General features: G+C 39.1%; 1 protein-coding gene and 4 non-coding genes across 5 annotated transcripts; all 5 read left to right on the forward strand.

The window, feature by feature from the left end:
• Positions 1-757: 757 nt before the first annotated feature.
• Positions 758-844, forward strand: trnay-gua (transfer RNA tyrosine (anticodon GUA)). The gene is given in 2 exon segments: positions 758-794; positions 809-844. It is a non-coding gene; the product is annotated as a tRNA-Tyr (tRNA).
• A 469-nt stretch (positions 845-1,313) lies between these two features.
• Positions 1,314-1,400, forward strand: trnay-gua (transfer RNA tyrosine (anticodon GUA)). Its single transcript is given in 2 exon segments — positions 1,314-1,350; positions 1,365-1,400. It is a non-coding gene; the product is annotated as a tRNA-Tyr (tRNA).
• Positions 1,401-1,941: 541 nt separating this feature from the next.
• Positions 1,942-2,028, forward strand: trnay-gua (transfer RNA tyrosine (anticodon GUA)). The gene is given in 2 exon segments: positions 1,942-1,978; positions 1,993-2,028. It is a non-coding gene; the product is annotated as a tRNA-Tyr (tRNA).
• A 523-nt stretch (positions 2,029-2,551) lies between these two features.
• On the forward strand, positions 2,552-2,638 carry trnay-gua (transfer RNA tyrosine (anticodon GUA)). The gene is given in 2 exon segments: positions 2,552-2,588; positions 2,603-2,638. It is a non-coding gene; the product is annotated as a tRNA-Tyr (tRNA).
• Positions 2,639-3,032: 394 nt separating this feature from the next.
• On the forward strand, positions 3,033-16,619 carry ankrd16 (ankyrin repeat domain 16). Its single transcript, XM_063005125.1, has 7 exons — positions 3,033-3,455; positions 10,496-10,716; positions 10,836-10,878; positions 13,628-13,736; positions 13,830-13,991; positions 16,074-16,152; positions 16,403-16,619. The coding sequence occupies exons 1-7, from the start codon at positions 3,121-3,123 to the stop codon at positions 16,564-16,566; spliced, it is 1,113 nt and encodes a 370-aa protein (XP_062861195.1). The 5' UTR covers positions 3,033-3,120; the 3' UTR covers positions 16,567-16,619.
• The last annotated feature ends 1,357 nt before the right edge of the window (positions 16,620-17,976 follow it).

The raw sequence follows: 17,976 nt of genomic DNA on the forward strand, positions 1-17,976 counted from the left end.
GGTTGTTCTGGCATCCTTAGGTCTCTGGCTCGAAGGAAATTGCTTTTCTCACATGACTAGTTCACACGGGCTACGCAGCAACATGTTTAATAAAGTGGCAGAACATTAAAGTCTTACTTCTTGCTTCCAAAGACCCTTCAGCAATCCACACCTAATCAAACAAGAGAGACCAGGATGCTCGCACATTTCAATAGCTCAGTTGGTAGAGCGGAGGACAGTAGTGGATAGTGCTGGAATCCTTAGGTCGATGGTTCGAATATTTATTCGAACTTGAATAAAGTGGCCTAACATACAACACTTACTTCCAAATGACCCTTTAGCATTCAACATCTAATCAAACAAAAGAGACAAGAAAAGTAAATAAACAATCAAACAAAGTGAAAAATCCAGAATTTGTGTTGAAAACAACCAGTTTCTCCTGTCTACTGACACTATACAGACAGTCATCCAGTGACAAGACAAAGCCAATTACATCACCTAGTCCATCTCTCAAACCAATCACATGACCAGGTCCAGCTTGCATTTCATGAATCATGTGCTTTTGTTAATGGTTTACCATTCTGTCATCTTTTCCGGAGTTGGTATGGTTGCCAGTGTGTTTCTAAAAAAACCCCAATTTGTCAGTAGACCAAGCCCAATACCATTTATTTTATTTATTTGGAAATTATTTTGGATTTGATTCATTGTTAAATATACATTTCTATGTTTATGAACTGGGTGCATCCGGATCAAGTTGTGTTCTTTTTGCACCCCCTCCCTTTCGATAGCTCAGTTGGTAGAGTGGAGGACTGTAGTGGATAGTGCTGGCATCCTTAGGTCGCTGGTTGGAATCCGGCTCGAAAGAGTTTGCTTTTCTCACATGACTAGTCCACATTGGCTACGCACCAACAGCTTCAATAAAGTGGCTGAACATACAACACTCACTTCCAAAAGACCCTTGAGCATTCAACAACTAATCAAACAAGAGAGACAAGAAAAATTACAAAACAATCAAACAAAGAGAAAAATTCAGAATTTGTGTTGAAAACAACCAGTTTCTACTGTCAGACCATCACTATACAGACAGCTTGCATTTCATGTATCATATGCTTTTGTTAATGGTTTAAAATTCATTCATCTTTTGCAGAGTTTGTATGGTTGCCAATGTGTTACTGAAAAAGTAGCCCCAATTTGTTACTAGACCAAGCCCAATACCATTTATTTTATTTATTAGAGAGTTTCTTAGAAAATAATTTGGATTTGATTCATGGATGAATTTACTTTTCTATGTTTATGAGCTTGGTTCATCTGGATCAGATAACCTTTCTTAGTCTCCTTCGATAGCTCAGTTGGTAGAGCGTAGGACTGTAGTGGATAATGCTGAAATCCTTAGGTTGCTGGTTTGAATCTGGCTCGAAGGAATTTGCTTTTCTCACAGCAATAGACCACATTGGCTACGCATCAAAAGTTGAAAAAACTGACTGAACATACAACACTCACTTCCAAAAGACCCTTCAGTGTTCAACAAGTAATCAAACAAGAGACACAAGAAAAGAAACTGAACAATCAAACAAAGAGAAAAATCCAGACGTTGTGTTGAAAACAGCCGATTTAAACTGTCAGACCATCACTATACAGACAGAATCATCCAATGACAAGACAAAGCCAATTAAATCACCCAGTCCGTCTTACTTGAACCAATCACATGACCAGGTCCAGCTTGCTTTTAATGAAACACGTGGTTTTGTTCATGGTTTACCATCCTTTCATCTTTTCCTGGAGTTGGTATGGTTGCCAGTGTGTTACTAAAAAAAAACCAATTTGTCACTAGATCAAGCCCAATAACCATTTCTTTTATTTATTGGTGAGTTTCTTAGAAATTTGGATTTGATTTTTGTTTGTATTTACAGTTCTAGTTAAGCAACTGGGTGCATCTGGATAGGGTGGCTTTCTTTTGAGCCCCCTTTGATAGCTCAGTTGGTAGAGCGGAGGACTGTAGTGGATAGTGCTGGAATCCTTAGGTTGCAGGTTCGAATCCGGCTTGAAGGAGTTTGCTTTTCTCACACCACTAGTCCACAACTTGAATAAAGTGGCTGAACAACACTCACTTCCAAATGACCCTTTAGCATTCAACATCTAATCAAACAAAAGAGACAAGAAAAGTAAATAAACAATCAGAGAAAAATCCAGAACTTGTGTTGAAAACAACCAGTTTCTACTGTCTACCGTCATTAAACGGACAGAATCATCCAGTGACAAGACAAAGCCAATTAAATCACCCAGTCCATCTCTCTTAAACCAGTCACATGACCAGGTCTAGCTTGTGTTTCATGAATCATGTGCTTTTGTTAATGGTTTACCATTGTCATCTTTTCCGGGGGTTGGTATGGTTGCCAGTGTGTTACTAAAAAATACCCCTAATTTGTCACTAGACCAAGCCCAATACCATTTATTTTATTTATTGGTGAGTTTCTTAGAAATCCATTTGGATTTGATTCACGGTTGAATCTACAGTACATTTTTATGTTTATTAACTGGGTGCATCTGGATCAGGTCGCTATCATCAGTGCCCCCTTCGATAGCTCAGTTGGTAGAGCGGAGGACTGTAGTGGGTAGTGCTGGCATCCTTAGATCGCTGGTTTGAATCCGGCTCGAAGGAATTTGCTTTTCTCACATGACTAGTCTACATTTGCTACGCAGCAACGTGTTAAATATAGCGGCTGAACATAAAACATTCACTCTCAAAACACCCTTCAGCATTCAACAACTAATCAAACAAGAGAGACTTTTTTAGTTTTATGGTCAACACTGATGGTTCCATTCCATGATCTATCCGCTTGCACATTAACAAACCAATTGCTTTGACATGGGTGTGAATTTACGCACCTCTTTAGCGACTATTGGAACTCGACTCATCAATTTTATTCCTGGGATTTCGACTCCGAATCATGATGCAGGTAATCAGTAATTTGACTCTTCGGTGTCGACTCGTAGTCTTCATATTCAAATAATGTAATGTTGTTGCTGCTTGCTTCACACTCACATACGCGTCTTGTCAACGGTTGCGTAAAAGAACAGATAATCGTGTTTTGTAGTGTTTAATGTAACCGCTAAGCGTTGTGTTTCGTATTATTGAATACAATGGATGACGAAGATATGTTGAAGCCCTTAGTGAAGTTAATTCAGGATGGACAGCTGTGTAAGATTAGAAAGCAGCTGGATGAAGTAAGCGGAATGAAACAGTGTATAAATGCACATTTTGGGAAGTCGGGAGACACTGTGTTGCACTATGCTTCCAGACATGGTCACATAGACATTGTACGATTTTTCGTTGAGGAAATGTGCATGGACATTGAGCTATACAATAGTGATTATAAGAGAGCTTTACATGAAGCTGCTTCTATGAGTCATGAGCAATGTGTTCGTTATCTCATCAACCGAGGAGCAAAAATCGACTGTTTAAAGAAGGCAGACTGGTGGGTTTGAGAAACTGTATGTATTAAACCTATACTAGAACAAATATACATGCGGGCTAGCATAAAGAGACCGCTGCGCCGCCCAAGAGCCTTTTATTTTGGTTTACTTTTTTGTGGACAGATAAAATTTATGATATTTTTTGGTATTTTATTTAAATAAACACACATCACTTGTCACTTTCACTGTATTAAATGAAATTTGATTTTCTTTGAGGGAGAATCTAAACCACAGATTCGGGTCGCACACACAGCGACTTCAGACTCGACTCGGACTCGTTTCAAATGACTCGGACTCGACTCCTGACTCGCAAAAAATAACTTTTATACAACAAAAGTCAGCAACATTAGTTACATGTGACAATTATATATATATATATATATATATTCAAGATTCAAAGTAGCTTTATTGGCATGACTGTAGGAAACGATATTGCCAAAGCATTACAACAATAGTAATACAAAAAAAACCAATAAACATACTTATATAAATTTACAGGCAGATATACAGATGATATATAAATGTATTTTATATACATATGTAAATATACACCCCCACTGTGTCTCACCCACCTATAGTCTCTCAGGTACTGACACATACTGTGCGGCGAGGGGGGCAGTATGCCCTTCCCCCAGAATTGTTTGAAATTTTTCCGATACTGTAAGTGTTTATATATACGTATATATATATATATATATATATATATATATATATATATATATATATATATATATATGGGTAAATGTTCCAGCCAGCTTCCGGCGTAGTGATAAAGCGTCGCTCCCTACTTAAAATGGTGGAATACGTAGTGCACGCCACAGTAACAGATAATGTGAATGAAACACACCTACAGAATTGGCGCTAATGACTGAAAGAGCGCTTTCTAAACCAATCAGACCTTCTGATTGTAATTTTTAGTAAGAAATGCTGTAATTTGCATTTATTTAGTTTCCATCGTCACACAGATAATGTCAATGAAACGCTTGATTGGCTTTCTATGAGTTAGGGTTTTACTGTACAACCGGAAAAGTTTGGAGGTTTTTAATTATAAGCACATGTAAAAAATAATGGATTCTATTTCTAATGGGACAACACATGGTTATAAATTTAATAGCATCTGGAACAACATAAGCTAAGGTAAGCAGTATTATGGATTTTTTTGCTGTGTTTGGGATTTTGGCCCGCTGTGCAGTATTTTGCAATGAAAACAAAACGTCAGTTTAAGCTTTTAACTGGTACCTAGAAAAGTAAAGGCACGAAGTAAAATGGCAAAATACAATCGCTAATCTGTTGTTGTTTTTTATCTGAACTTACATATTATTTGTTTATTTCTACGCTACATTTCCAATATATGTTTTGTGTATATTATATTGACTCATGACTTGACTCTGACTCTAGCCTAAAGACTCGTGACTCGACTCTGACTCATATTTTGTGACTTGTGAACATCTCTGATATAAACAGTCAGTCTTGCTTTGCACTCTAGAACTTCAGTGTGTAGTGCTAACATTACATTAGCAACATATCAATATTAAATAATAATAAAACAAGACAAACACAGATCAAATGTGGTATCGTGGCTGGTATTGTTTAAAAATGGTTAATTAACACTATGTAGTGTTTTATACTTACTGCATCTTATTAGCATGTACAGAATTATCAACTGACAGAATTATCAAATCTCTGAAAGCCAGATGACAAAGTTCATCCTTCCTAAACCAGGAATCCTTCCTTCCTGGCTTATTAAATTTTGTTTTACTGTTTTACTCTTTCTGGAGTTAATTAGGGATTTCAACGAGTGATATTAAAAGTAAACCAATTTTCAATAGAACTAGCCCAAAGGCAACAATTCATTGAATTTCCAATGTATTCTGGTCATAAAAACATAAGAGATTGTATTGGTTTATATATATATATATACAGTGTATCACAAAAGTGAGTACACCCCTCACATTTCTGCAGATATTTAAGTATATCTTTTCATGGGACAACACTGACAAAATGACACTTTGACACAATGAAAAGTAGTCTGTGTGCAGCTTATATGACAGTGTAAATTTATTCTTCCCTCAAAATAACTCAATATACAGCCATTAATGTCTAAACCACCGGCAACAAAAGTGAGTACACCCCTAAGAGACTACACCCCTAAATGTCCAAATTGAGCACTGCTTGTCATTTTCCCTCCAAAATGTCATGTGATTTGTTAGTGTTACTAGGTCTCAGGTGTGCATAGGGAGCAGGTGTGTTCAATTTAGTAGTACAGCTCTCACACTCTCTCATACTGGTCACTGAAAGTTCCAACATGGCACCTCATGGCAAAGAACTCTCTGAGGATCTTAAAAGACGAATTGTTGCGCTACATGAAGATGGCCAAGGCTACAAGAAGATTGCCAACACCCTGAAACTGAGCTGCAGCACAGTGGTCAAGATCATCCAGCGTTTTAAAAGAGCAGGGTCCACTCAGAACAGACCTCGCGTTGGTCGTCCAAAGAAGCTGAGTGCACGTGCTCAGCGTCACATCCAACTGCTGTCTTTGAAAGATAGGCGCAGGAGTGCTGTCAGCATTGCTGCAGAGATTGAAAGGGTGGGGGGTCAGCCTGTCAGTGCTCAGACCATACGCCGCACACTACATTAAATTGGTCTGCATGGCTGTCACCCCAGAAGGAAGCCTCTTCTGAAGTCTCTACACAAGAAAGCCTGCAAACAGTTTGCTGAAGACATGTCAACAAAGGACATGGATTACTGGAACCATGTCCTATGGTCTGATGAGACCAAGATTAATTTATTTGGTTCAGATGGTCTCAAGCATGTGTGGTGGCAATCAGGTGAGGAGTACAAAGATAAGTGTGTCATGCCTACAGTCAAGCATGGTGGTGGGAATGCCATGGTCTGGGGCTGCATGAGTGCAGCAGGTGTTGGGGAGTTACATTTCATTGAGGGACACATGAACTCCAATATGTACTGTGAAATACTAAAGCAGAGCATGATCCCCTCCCTCCGGAAACTGGGTCGCAGGGCAGTGTTCCAGCATGATAATGACCCCAAACACACCTCTAAGACGACCACTGCTTTATTGAAGAGGCTGAGGGTAAAGGTGATGGACTGGCCAAGCATGTCTCCAGACCTAAACCCAATAGAACATCTTTGGGGCATCCTCAAGCGGAAGGTGGAGGAGCGCAAAGTCTCGAATATCCGCCAGCTCCGTGATGTCGTCATGGAGGAGTGGAAAAGCATTCCAGTGGCAACCTGTGAAGCTCTGGTAAACTCCATGCCCAGGAGAGTTAAGGCAGTTCTGGGAAATAATGGTGGCCACACAAAATATTGACACTTCAGGAACTTTCACTAAGGGGTGTACTCACTTTTGTTGCCGGTGGTTTAGACATTAATGGCTGTATATTGAGTTATTTTGAGGGAAGAATAAATTTACACTGTTATATAAGCTGCACACAGACTACTTTTCATTGTGTCAAAGTGTCATTTTGTCAGTGTTGTCCCATGAAAAGATATACTTAAATATCTGCAGAAATGTGAGGGGTGTACTCACTTTTGTGATACACTGTATATATATATATATATATATATATATATATATATATATATACAGTGTATCACAAAAATGAGTACACCCCTCACATTTCTGCAAATATTTCATTATATCTTTTCATGGGACATCACTATAGACATGAAACTTGGATATAATTTAGAGTAGTCAGTGTACAGCTTGTATAGCAGTGTAGATTTACTGTCTTCTGAAAATAACTCAACACACAGCCATTAATGTCTAAATAGCTGGCAACATAAGTGAGTACACCCCACAGTGAACATGTCCAAATTGTGCCCAAATGTGTCGTTGTCCCTCCCTGGTGTCATGTGTCAAGGTCCCAGGTGTAAATGGGGAGCAGGGCTGTTAAATTTGGTGTTTTGGGTACAATTCTCTCATACTGGCCACTGGATATTCAACATGGCACCTCATGGCAAAGAACTCTCTGAGGATGTGAGAAATAGAATTGTTGCTCTCCACAAAGATGGCCTAGACTATAAGAAGATTGCTAACACCCTGAAACTGAGCTACAGCATGGTGGCCAAGGTCATACAGCAGTTTTCCAGGACAGGTTCCACTCGGAACAGGCTTTGCCAGGGTCGACCAAAAAAGTTGAGTCCACGTGTTCGGCGTCATATCCAGAGGTTGGCTTTAAAAAATAGACACATGAGTGCTGCCAGCATTGCTGCAGAGGTTGAAGACGTGGGAGGTCAGCCTGTCAGTGCTCAGACCATACGCCGCACACTGCATCAACTCGGTCTGCATGGTCGTCATTCCAGAAGGAAGCTGACGCACAAGAAAGCCCGCAAACAGTTTGCTGAAGACAAGCAGTCCAAGAACATGGATTACTGGAATGCCCTGTGGTCTGACGAGACCAAGATAAACTTGTTTGGCTCAGATGGTGTCCAGCATGTGTGGCGGCGCCCTGGTGAGAAGTACCAAGACAACTGTATCTTGCCTACAGTCAAGCATGGTGGTGGTAGCATCATGGTCTTGGGCTGCATGAGTGTTGCTGGAACTGGGGAGCTGCAGTTCATTGAGGGAAACATGAATTCCAACATGTACTGTGACATTCTGAAACAGAGCATGATCCCCTCCCTTCGAAAACTTGGCCTCATGGCAGTTTTCCAACAGGATAACGACCCCAAACACAACCTCCAAGATGACAACTGCCTTGCTGAGGAAGCTGAAGGTAAAGGTGATGGACTAAACCCAATTGAGCACCTGTGGCGCATCCTCAAGTGGAAGGTGGAGGAGTTCAAGGTGTCTAACATCCACCAGCTCCGTGATGTCATCATGGAGGAGTGGAAGAGGATTCCAGTAGCAACCTGTGCAGCTCTGGTGAATTCCATGCCCAGGAGGGTTAAGGCAGTGCTGGATAATAATGGTGGTCACACAAAATATTGACACTTTGGGCACAATTTGGACATGTTCACTGTGGGGTGTACTCACTTATGTTGCCAGCCATTTAGACATTAATGGCTGTGTGTTGAGTTATTTTCAGAAGACAGTAAATCTACACTGCTATACAAGCTGTACACTGACTACTCTAAGTTATATCCAAGTTTTATTTCTATAGTGTTGTCCCATGAAAAGATATAATAAAATATTTGCAGAAATGTGAGGGGTGTACTCACTTTTGTGATACACTGTATATATATATATATATATATATATATATATATATATATAGTTCTCCAATTACTGACTGTAGTCCATCTGTTTCTCTACTTGCTTTGTTAGCCCCCGTTTACCCTGTTCTTCAATGGTCAGGACTCTCACAGGATCACTACAGAGCAGGTATTATTTGGGTGGTGGGTCAGTATCAGCAGTGACACTGGTGGTGTGTTAGTGTGTGTTGTGCTAATATGAGTGGATGAAGTGGTTAAGACACAGCAGTGTTGATGGAGTTTTTAAACACCTCACTGTCACTGCTGGACTGAGAATAGTCCACCAACCAAAAAAAATCCAGCCGTAGGCAGCGTCCTGTGACCACTGATGAAGGTCTAGAAGATGATTAACTCAAACAGCAGCAATAGATGAGCGATCGTCTCTGACGTTACAGCTACAAGGTGGACCAACTAGGTAGGAGTGTCTAATAGAGTATAGAGTGAGTGGACATTGTGTCTGATCTACTCACACCAGCACAACACACACTAACACACCACCACCATGTCATTGTCACTGCAGTGCTGAGAATAATCCACCACCTAAATAATACCTACTCTTTGGTGGTCCTGTGGGGGTCCTGACCATTGAAGAACAAAGCAGGTTAAAAAATTATGTAGAGAAATAGATGGACTACAGTCAGTAATTGTAGAACTACAGAGTGCTTCTATATGGTAAGTGGAGCTGATACAATGGACAGTGAGTGTAAAAACAAGTAGGTGGTTTGGTTATGGCTGATCAGTGTGTATATAGCTTTATAAACACATTTTTTAAAATTAAATAGTGAGGAAATATTCCACTTCAAATGGACAAACATAATGTCATTGACTTTGTACTCAATTAAAGAAAAATCTTATGTGAATATGTAACTTCTACTTCTGAAAGTTTGGGACATTTTGTTTAATGCAATAATTCTTCAAATTTCATCTTAGATAAACTGAAAGACAGTAGAAATGTGTGCTCTGGTCAGATGGGCTCAGGATGTTTCAGCTTTGATGTCAAGTTCTCCATTCCAAAAACCAAAAGGGCAATCCAGACTGTTGTCAGTGAAAAAGTGCAAAAGCCAACATCTGTCATCATATATTAGTGTCCACAACATGGGTGACCAATGAGTGGTTCTAAATCTAAAACATGCCTCATAAGATAAAAACATTATTTACATGAAATTAATTTATTAAACAATAAAAGGTTGAGTTTGGAGGAACTTCAAAGGCCTGTACAGAGTCCTAACTTTAACCCAACTGAACACCTTAGCCAGGCCATGATTTATTGACCTTATTGATTTCTCCCAATCTGTCGTATCCAATAACCTGATTGAATAAGCTTCTTCTCTATTGATGTTGACCTTCACTCCTGACTGAGGAGAGCCGTGATTAACACACGCCCCCTCCGACATGTGTGCAGTAGCCAACTGCAATTCTATACCTACACAAGGCAAGTTGGTATAAGGATCAGCTTTGTGTACGGAGAGACACACCCTGATGATTTTACAATTGTTCTTTTGACGAAATTGTTCTTTTATCCAAAGCGACTCACAGGTATGACTGAACACAATTTTGAGCAATTGAGGGTTAAGGGCCTTGCTCAGGGGCCCAACAGTGGCAAGTTGGTGGTGGTGGGGCTTGAACCGGCAACTTTTTGATTACTAGTCCAGTACCTTAACCACTGAGCTATCAATGCCCTATTTTAGCGTCACTGCCATGTTATGAGGTGTCCAACATTTTAATGGTCAGGTATATACTGCATTATGCATAACAGCATGTTTGAATGCTTTTTTTATCACCTAACAAAACCATATGTAACTTTATATTTGATTTATGATCCTTATAGGACTCCTCTCATGATGGCCTGTACCCGTCGGAACCTTGAGGTTATCAAAGTGCTTCTGTACCATGGTGCTGACCCAACTCTTCAGAATAAAGATGGCTGGAACTCGTTTCACATCGCATGCAGAGAGGGTGATCCAGCTGTGATCGAGCACCTACTGTGCGTTAGGCCTGAGGTCTGGATGACAGAAAGCAAGACTCGTCGAACTCCACTACATACTGCAGGTAATGCAGAGGCAACATTGGGTGACCGCGTTTTTTTGTACACAAGAATTATAAAGACAATTTCAGGTGCAATTTGACCAAAATTAAATACTTAATTGAACTCTCAACTTGCTTTCCAGCTATGCATGGCTGTCTGGAAGTTGTCGGGATACTTCTTGATAAGTAAGTAGGCTTGGTACAGTGTGATGGTTTAACAGTTAATCACATTATATAACCGTTATATTACACCCCTATTTGGTGCATACAGATAACATCTTTTTACTATTACTGTTAATGAGTAACCCATTAACTAATACCTGGCAAAAAGTCAACCTAAGACTTTGGTTAAAAAGGTTACTAAATTAATTTCCATAGCTAACAGGTGCTATTTGAATTAAAAGTGGGGCTGTAGAAATGATACACCCAATAGATGCTATAAAAAGAGCTGGTGGTGGTCTGAAATATGAAAGAAATTCAAAACCCTCAGCACTTATACATGAGTACAACAGTTATATCATGTATTATACAACAGTTAGTTCCGACCTTACAATCTGATTGGTTGAGAAGCGTTCTAAACGTGCTGATATTCGTGATAACAGCACGGTCTTTTCACACCACAATGGTATTACTCCGCTGACGCATTGCCATTAACGACAAGCTTCATGCACACAAACGCGCACGCAGGCGACACAGCCTTTTTTCCCCGATCGCGTTTTAATTCCGTTATCTGATATACAATCTAGCGCACTGTGTAGGGAACATAACCAATTGTCTAATTCACTATCTAGTGCACTGTGTAGGGAACATATATCCATGATCTGATACACAATCTAGTGCACTATTTAGGGAACATTAATGTGTTTGTAACGCGAACAGTTAGTTAAGCCAGTTAGCAGCTCCTAGTAGTTCTGTTTTCATCCATAGCGAGAGGTTTTTTTATTTCTTTTTTTCCCTTCGGTGGTTCTTGCTTTCTTCTTCTTCTTGTTCTTACCTCCCTGAAATGAGTTTTTGCAACTTGGGATGTCTGCTTTGTAGTGTTAAACTTTATATTCGTTGTGGAACTACTTTTTGGCGGAAGGTATTGTCAATATTAAAGCATATTTATTATGAAATTCAGGGCTTCTTTGATTTATTTTCTTTCTTTATTTTGTAAAAACTGTTGTTGAGCCAGCCCTAAACTATATTATGAAAATGTGCATCTAGTGGCAGAGGTGCATAATTTGGCATAACATTTGCATAACCTTCGGTTCGTGCCTGCGACCAAATCACAGCCGTATGTTATTCGCGATAACACACTCCCTCTCGTGTTCTATTGCTTAAATATGTACCACAATACAAATGTTATGCCAAATTATGCACCTCTGCCACTAGATGCACATTTTCATAATATAGTTTAGGGCTGGCTCGATACCATTTTTTTAATGTCCGATAACGATACTGCCAATGGAGTATCTGCCGATACTGATACCAATCCGATATCGTCATTTCTCCTCTCAAACAACTAAGCAGTAATAATACATGTCTCAATGCACCATTGTTAAACTAGCTATCTAAATAACAATGCTCAGACTGTGAAATAAATATTCTAAAGGAATAAATACAGAACCTACAACATCACACTTATGCTAAACTGCTGTTTTTAATTTGAACTTTTACACACAACATTTAGCAGCATTTTTGGCTTGTTTTACAAAAGTGTCTACAATTGGAAGATGTGGATGTCACTCAAACAAGATGGACCAATTAGAATGCAGAGTTGAGATTTTCTGTTAAAGTTCTGTCACATTTTTAGATTATTAAAAACCAAAGCACATTTATTAAAAAACCGTGCTGGATTTTGAAGAGGAAAACAGGAAACGGTGTAGTTTGTTTTATTTCATAACACTAATGGATTAATCTCCAAGCCAGGACAAGACAGGTTCTTTATCTCAGGTGAGCGATTTATAATGTAGCGATTTTTATTGTGTTTAAACAGTGTTTTTAGATGTGGCAGTAGTAGATGATTTTTATTGTGTTTAAACAGTGTTTTTAGATGTGGCAGTAGTAGATGATTTTTTAAAATGCTAACAGTTTAAGTAGATCAGTGTGTTTTAATCTCTGAATAGCTGTTGCGGATGAGTTGTAGATCGGTGGCACATGTTAATGATGTCATCTAGAGTGAATGCCAATAAACTGCGCTCTGTTGGAACGTATCTTTGTGTGTTATTTGCTTTACACACAAACAATGGCCTTATTTACATTGTGTTATTTACATTAATCAACAGTATCGGATCGGATTACATGTTTTTTTTCCTTCCGATATCCGATCCAGTGATTTGGGCCAATATCGGACCGATACCGATACCGACACTCAATTTCCCTGTGCACTCTGGTAAGATCTGCCTTGATGACCTCGGAAGGTTGCACGTTAAAACTTAGCATTAAGACTTATAAAGACTTTCTGCAGGTACAAAGGCTAGCATGTCTTCTATCACTTGTGCCTTCACCCAGTCAGGTTTTGTATTAGGCTGCAGCACAACCCAAGACTAAAGACTATTTGCATGTAATAAATATATGGCATGAATTAGAAAGGTATTTAACATCTCTTCATAAATTAAATAATGTAAACTTGGAATTAACAGGAAAAATATTATGCATCACTATGATGGTGCAGACTGCACCAAGATAAATAAATACTTTAAATAACTAGTCAAAATTCTGATACTGTGAAAGAATCCCAGAGTGGGACAAAATAGGTGCTGAACAGCTTCCTGTGTTATCTGGGTACTACACTTTCCTCTCACCCTATTTTACCCACTAAAACTCTGACCAGAATGAAGTGGTTAGTTTAAATAAATGATTGAAGTAATGAAAAGTGAAGTAATGAAATTGTGTAAAACCTCAAATGTTTAAATTATTGCTTTATGTTTTACAAAACAGTGTTTTTCCCCAGGTGTAATTATAAGCCAGATGAGAAAGACAGCTGTGGAGTGACTCCTTTTATGGATGCAGTAAGAAATGGACATCTTGCTGTTACCAAGCTCTTGCTCGAGAAACACCAAGTTAGTCATTTATAACATCTTATATTACTGGTAACTCAATTGCTAACTAATAATGTAACAAGATAAGGGTTATGCTTGTTCTGATCAAAACAGGCCTCTCCCACTGCTGTGGATATTCTGGGAGCACAGCCCTTACACCAGGCCTCTGTCACAGCACAAGAAGAGGCTTTACGTTTTCTTGTGCAGGATTTGCATGTTGACGTGAATGTAAAAGCCACAAAACTGGAGCTTACGGCCCTACATTATGCTGCTAAGGTAAGTGTGTTTTTTAAACTAATGCATGAAGAGAGAACAGTGCTGTGAAAACGAATTTACTGTTTCAAATGTCCAACTCATTTTAATATAAGATTAAAAACTCAAAATGCAGCCTTTTAATGAGCATTCCATAAATACAATAAACATTTATTTAAAACCTATATCACCCCTGAGAAAAAAGTGATTGCCCCCCTAAACGTAATAACTGGCAGTACCACCCTTGAGAGAGTTTTTAACATCGCTGTAGGGGAATTTTAACCCACACTTCTTTGCAGAACTATTTTAATTTGGCTTCATTTAAGGGTTTTTTAAGCATTAACTACAATAGCATCACAATAAGATTCAAGCCAGCCACTTAAAAATAAAAAATGAGCCAATTTATTGAGCCATTCAAAAGTGGACATGCTTGTGTGCTTCAGAGCATTGTCTTGCTGAATAACCTAACTGCACTTAAGTTTTAGGTCACAAACTGACAGCAGGACATTTCTCTTTAGGATTTTCTGAGAACAGAATTGATGATTTTATTTAGTATTAGTTGTTATTAGTTGTCCGGGTCCTGTCAAAGCAAAGCAGCCCCAGACCACCACACTACCACCATCATGTTTCACTGTTGATATAATTTTCTTATGGTGGAATTCGGTGTTAGCTAAACACCAGATGTAACTGGACACATGCCTTTCAAGAAGTTACACCTTTGACTCATCAGTCCACAAAATATTTTCCAAAAAGTCTTGGGGGTCATCATCTTGATGTTTTGTAGGAAATGCAAGACAAGCCTTTATGTTCTTTTTGGTCAGCAGGTTTTTAAGCCTTGCAACTCTTCCGTGGCTGCCATTTTTGCCCAGTGTTTTTCTTATTGTGAATCATGTACACTGACCTTAACTTAAGCAAGTGAAGCCTGCAGTTCTTAGGATGTTTACTGAGTCATTGATGCATTCTTGATGAAATTTTGGTAGACCAGTCATTCTTGTGAAAGTTTATCATGTTTCATGTTCCATTTGTTGAGAATGGCTCTTCCTGAGAGACTTAGCAATGGCTTTGTAACCCTTTTCAAACTGGTATGTTGCAATTACTTTTTGCATCTATAGTAGAAAACATTTTGTGTTTACTTGGATTATCTTTGTCTGATGTTAAAAGTAGTTTGATCATCTGAAACCTGGGACAATTTCTTAATATGTGTTTCAGTAAAAACTAAAAAACATATGATTTGTTAAATTGCTTGATTTTTTCACTGACAAACTTGGGCTATACAGATTCTAGAAGGTTCTATGAGCATCCACCAAGGGATTAGTCTTTGCAAGCAAGAATGATTCACCACTTTGTGCCAAACATTGGAAGATAATCAGTTCTAAGACAATATTTTTTAATGCAAGATTGCAAAGAATTTAGGTATTTCACCATCTACATTTCATAATGTCATGAACAAAAAATATTTATGGAGTTGGGGAAATGTTGGTGCGTAAAGGCCAGGAACTGTTGCTGATACCCTGGTGGTATTGTCTGAGAAACCATTATACTACCATAGTAGACACAGCCACATGGGCATGGGAGTACTTTGGAAAATCATTGTCACTTTACACAGGCCACCACTGCATTAAGAAATTCAAACTGAAACTGTATTGTTCAAAGAGAAAGCCATATATTAATTTTGTGCAGAAACACCAGCAAGTTCTCTGGGCTCAAAGTCATCTAAGATGGACAAAAAGACAGTAGAAACTTTTTCTGTGGTCAGATGAGTTCACATTTTAGCTTGTTTTTGAGAACAACGGATGTCAGACCTTATGTGCCAGAGATGAAAACACCATCCAGACTATTACCAACAAAACATGCAAAAACAGCATAGGTGATTACATATGCGATTGTGATTGCAAGTGGGTGTGGCTCTCTGTACACTCTCTGTAAGCTGATCTGCATAGGAACTCACCTCATGCAAGTAAAAAGATGCAGTCGGCACTGCATGAAAAATTTGAGCATAACTGTGATTGTACCTTATTATGCATTTTAAAAAGTTGGCTAAGATGGCTATGTGTATGGTTATGGTACAGTGCTTTTGGAAAGTCATTGTTTGTTGTTTATTTTTAGGAGGGTCACACAAGCACCATAAAAGCCCTGCTACAGTTGGGTGCTGATCTTCATGCAAGGGATAAGAAAGGAAGATCAGGTAAGAGGTGACAGCTGGGTACTTATGACTTTATGTAAACTTATTGAGCAGCTATCAAGAAATGTAAATATATCAATGGAAGAAATGACCAAGTCTGATTAATTTGCTCATCGATATTTTAAAATTAAATAGAACCTTTGGAAATTTGTGGTTTTGAACAAGCTGAACGCTAGCTGTGCAAGTGGTTATCTGGATTGCATTCTAAAATGTCATCCTAAAACTGTGGATCTCTCTGTTTTGTCATTTCTAGCCTTGCATATGGCATGCATTGGCCAGCATGCCATCACAGCCAGGACCCTACTGCAACTCGGACTTAAGGATGAAGAGGACAGTACAGGCACTATGGCCAGGCAATATGCCAGGAAACCAGATATAATCAAAGTGTTCAAGACCCCTGATGAGCCAGAGACTTAAATATCTGCTATCAGAATAAACTGTAAAAAATGTTTTAATAAAGCACATCTTTTAAAAAACTCATTTATGTCAATTAAGATTAAGATTTTTAGTAAAACATTTTGAGAACTTGTTATTTAGAGGTTATTACTCTTGTAAAATGGAGAATTCTAAAAGTAATAATGTGTAGAGCAACAACTGCTACCAATAACCTCTGATAAATGGAAACTAGTCTTTCACATTGCTGTACAGTAATCCCTCCTCGATCGTGGGGGTTGCGTTCCAGAACCCCCCGCGAAAGGTGAAAATCTGCGAAGTAAAAATGTGTTTATATGGTTATTTTCATAACCCGATTCCATCGGGTTTAGCATTTAGCATCTTGTCATTAAAAGCAATGAATTGAGGTAGCACAGCACGCTAACATGTCAATATAACATCTCCCTTCAGGTACCGATTACGGTTACATTTCCTGACAAGCCCGAACTTCCAAATAAAAACACTCGGTACAAGTTTATACAAGTTAAAAATCAGTAATATTTTATTTACGTTTGAAAAGAACTCCATTCGTTTGTCCGCACCGTCAGCCATGTTTATTCTTCTGTAAGAGAAGAGTGCCCAACCCGCAATGAATTCTGGGATTGCCTTGATCACTAAGGCAGCGTCGGATGCTCACTCGTTTTTGAGTGAAAATAACGTTGAAATGTTGAAGGATTTAGAACAGCCTCCTTATCGGAAGCGCACAGGATGAAGTGAAATGCGTCTATGTAGAGAGCTCCCTAGCTTTTTCGAACACACCCCTTGTCTGCAGAAATCCGCGAACCAGCGAAAAATCCGCGATTTATATTTAGACATGCTTGCATATAAAATCCGCGATAGAGTGAAGCCGCAAAAGTCGAAGCGCGATATAGCGAGGGATTACTGTAGAGCCTTTTTGGCCTATTTTGCTTTGCAGACTCGCTTTTATTTGGCCACAGTGGCCTTCAAGGCATAAACTGCCTGGATTTTTAGGCATAAACTGCTAATGCCTAGTTCACACTACACGATTTTTGTCCTGATTTTCACCCGCCAACTGGTCGGCGCTAGATTTGCCAGCTCGGGAGCAACTCGACGTTCGATCGGCGATCGAAACTCGGCTCTCGATTGCTATGTGTTGAACAGTCAAAATAATTACGAGATTAAAGTTGAAATATTATGGCCATAGCAACCTCCATTTGTGTTAAAATGAGCGTTGTTCATGATTTGTTATACTTTCATATTGGTTTCACAAATAAAGTAATCCCCAATCTCCTGCACATCAGCACCAGTTTGTTATTAGCATAAGGATGCTGAGATGGCTTTGCAATAAACTGGGTTTATTTAGAAGAACGTGCGCAACCGGCGCACTCGCGTCTGCGTCGTCAGCAGTACTTCAACCGAGCCTTATGGACTCGT

The sequence above is a fragment of the Trichomycterus rosablanca genome, chromosome 1 (assembly GCF_030014385.1).
Source record: "Trichomycterus rosablanca isolate fTriRos1 chromosome 1, fTriRos1.hap1, whole genome shotgun sequence".
NCBI lineage: Eukaryota > Metazoa > Chordata > Actinopteri > Siluriformes > Trichomycteridae > Trichomycterus > Trichomycterus rosablanca.

Bases quoted from the DNA above. Each gene is read 5' to 3' on its own strand.
- ankrd16 (XM_063005125.1), top strand. From the start codon at position 3,121: ATGGATGACGAAGATATGTTGAAGCCCTTAGTGAAGTTAATTCAGGAT. The intron at 3,456-10,495 runs GTGGGTTTGAGA...TGATCCTTATAG, and splicing joins TGTTTAAAGAAGGCAGACTG to GACTCCTCTCATGATGGCCT. The intron at 13,992-16,073 runs GTAAGTGTGTTT...GTTTATTTTTAG, and splicing joins CCCTACATTATGCTGCTAAG to GAGGGTCACACAAGCACCAT.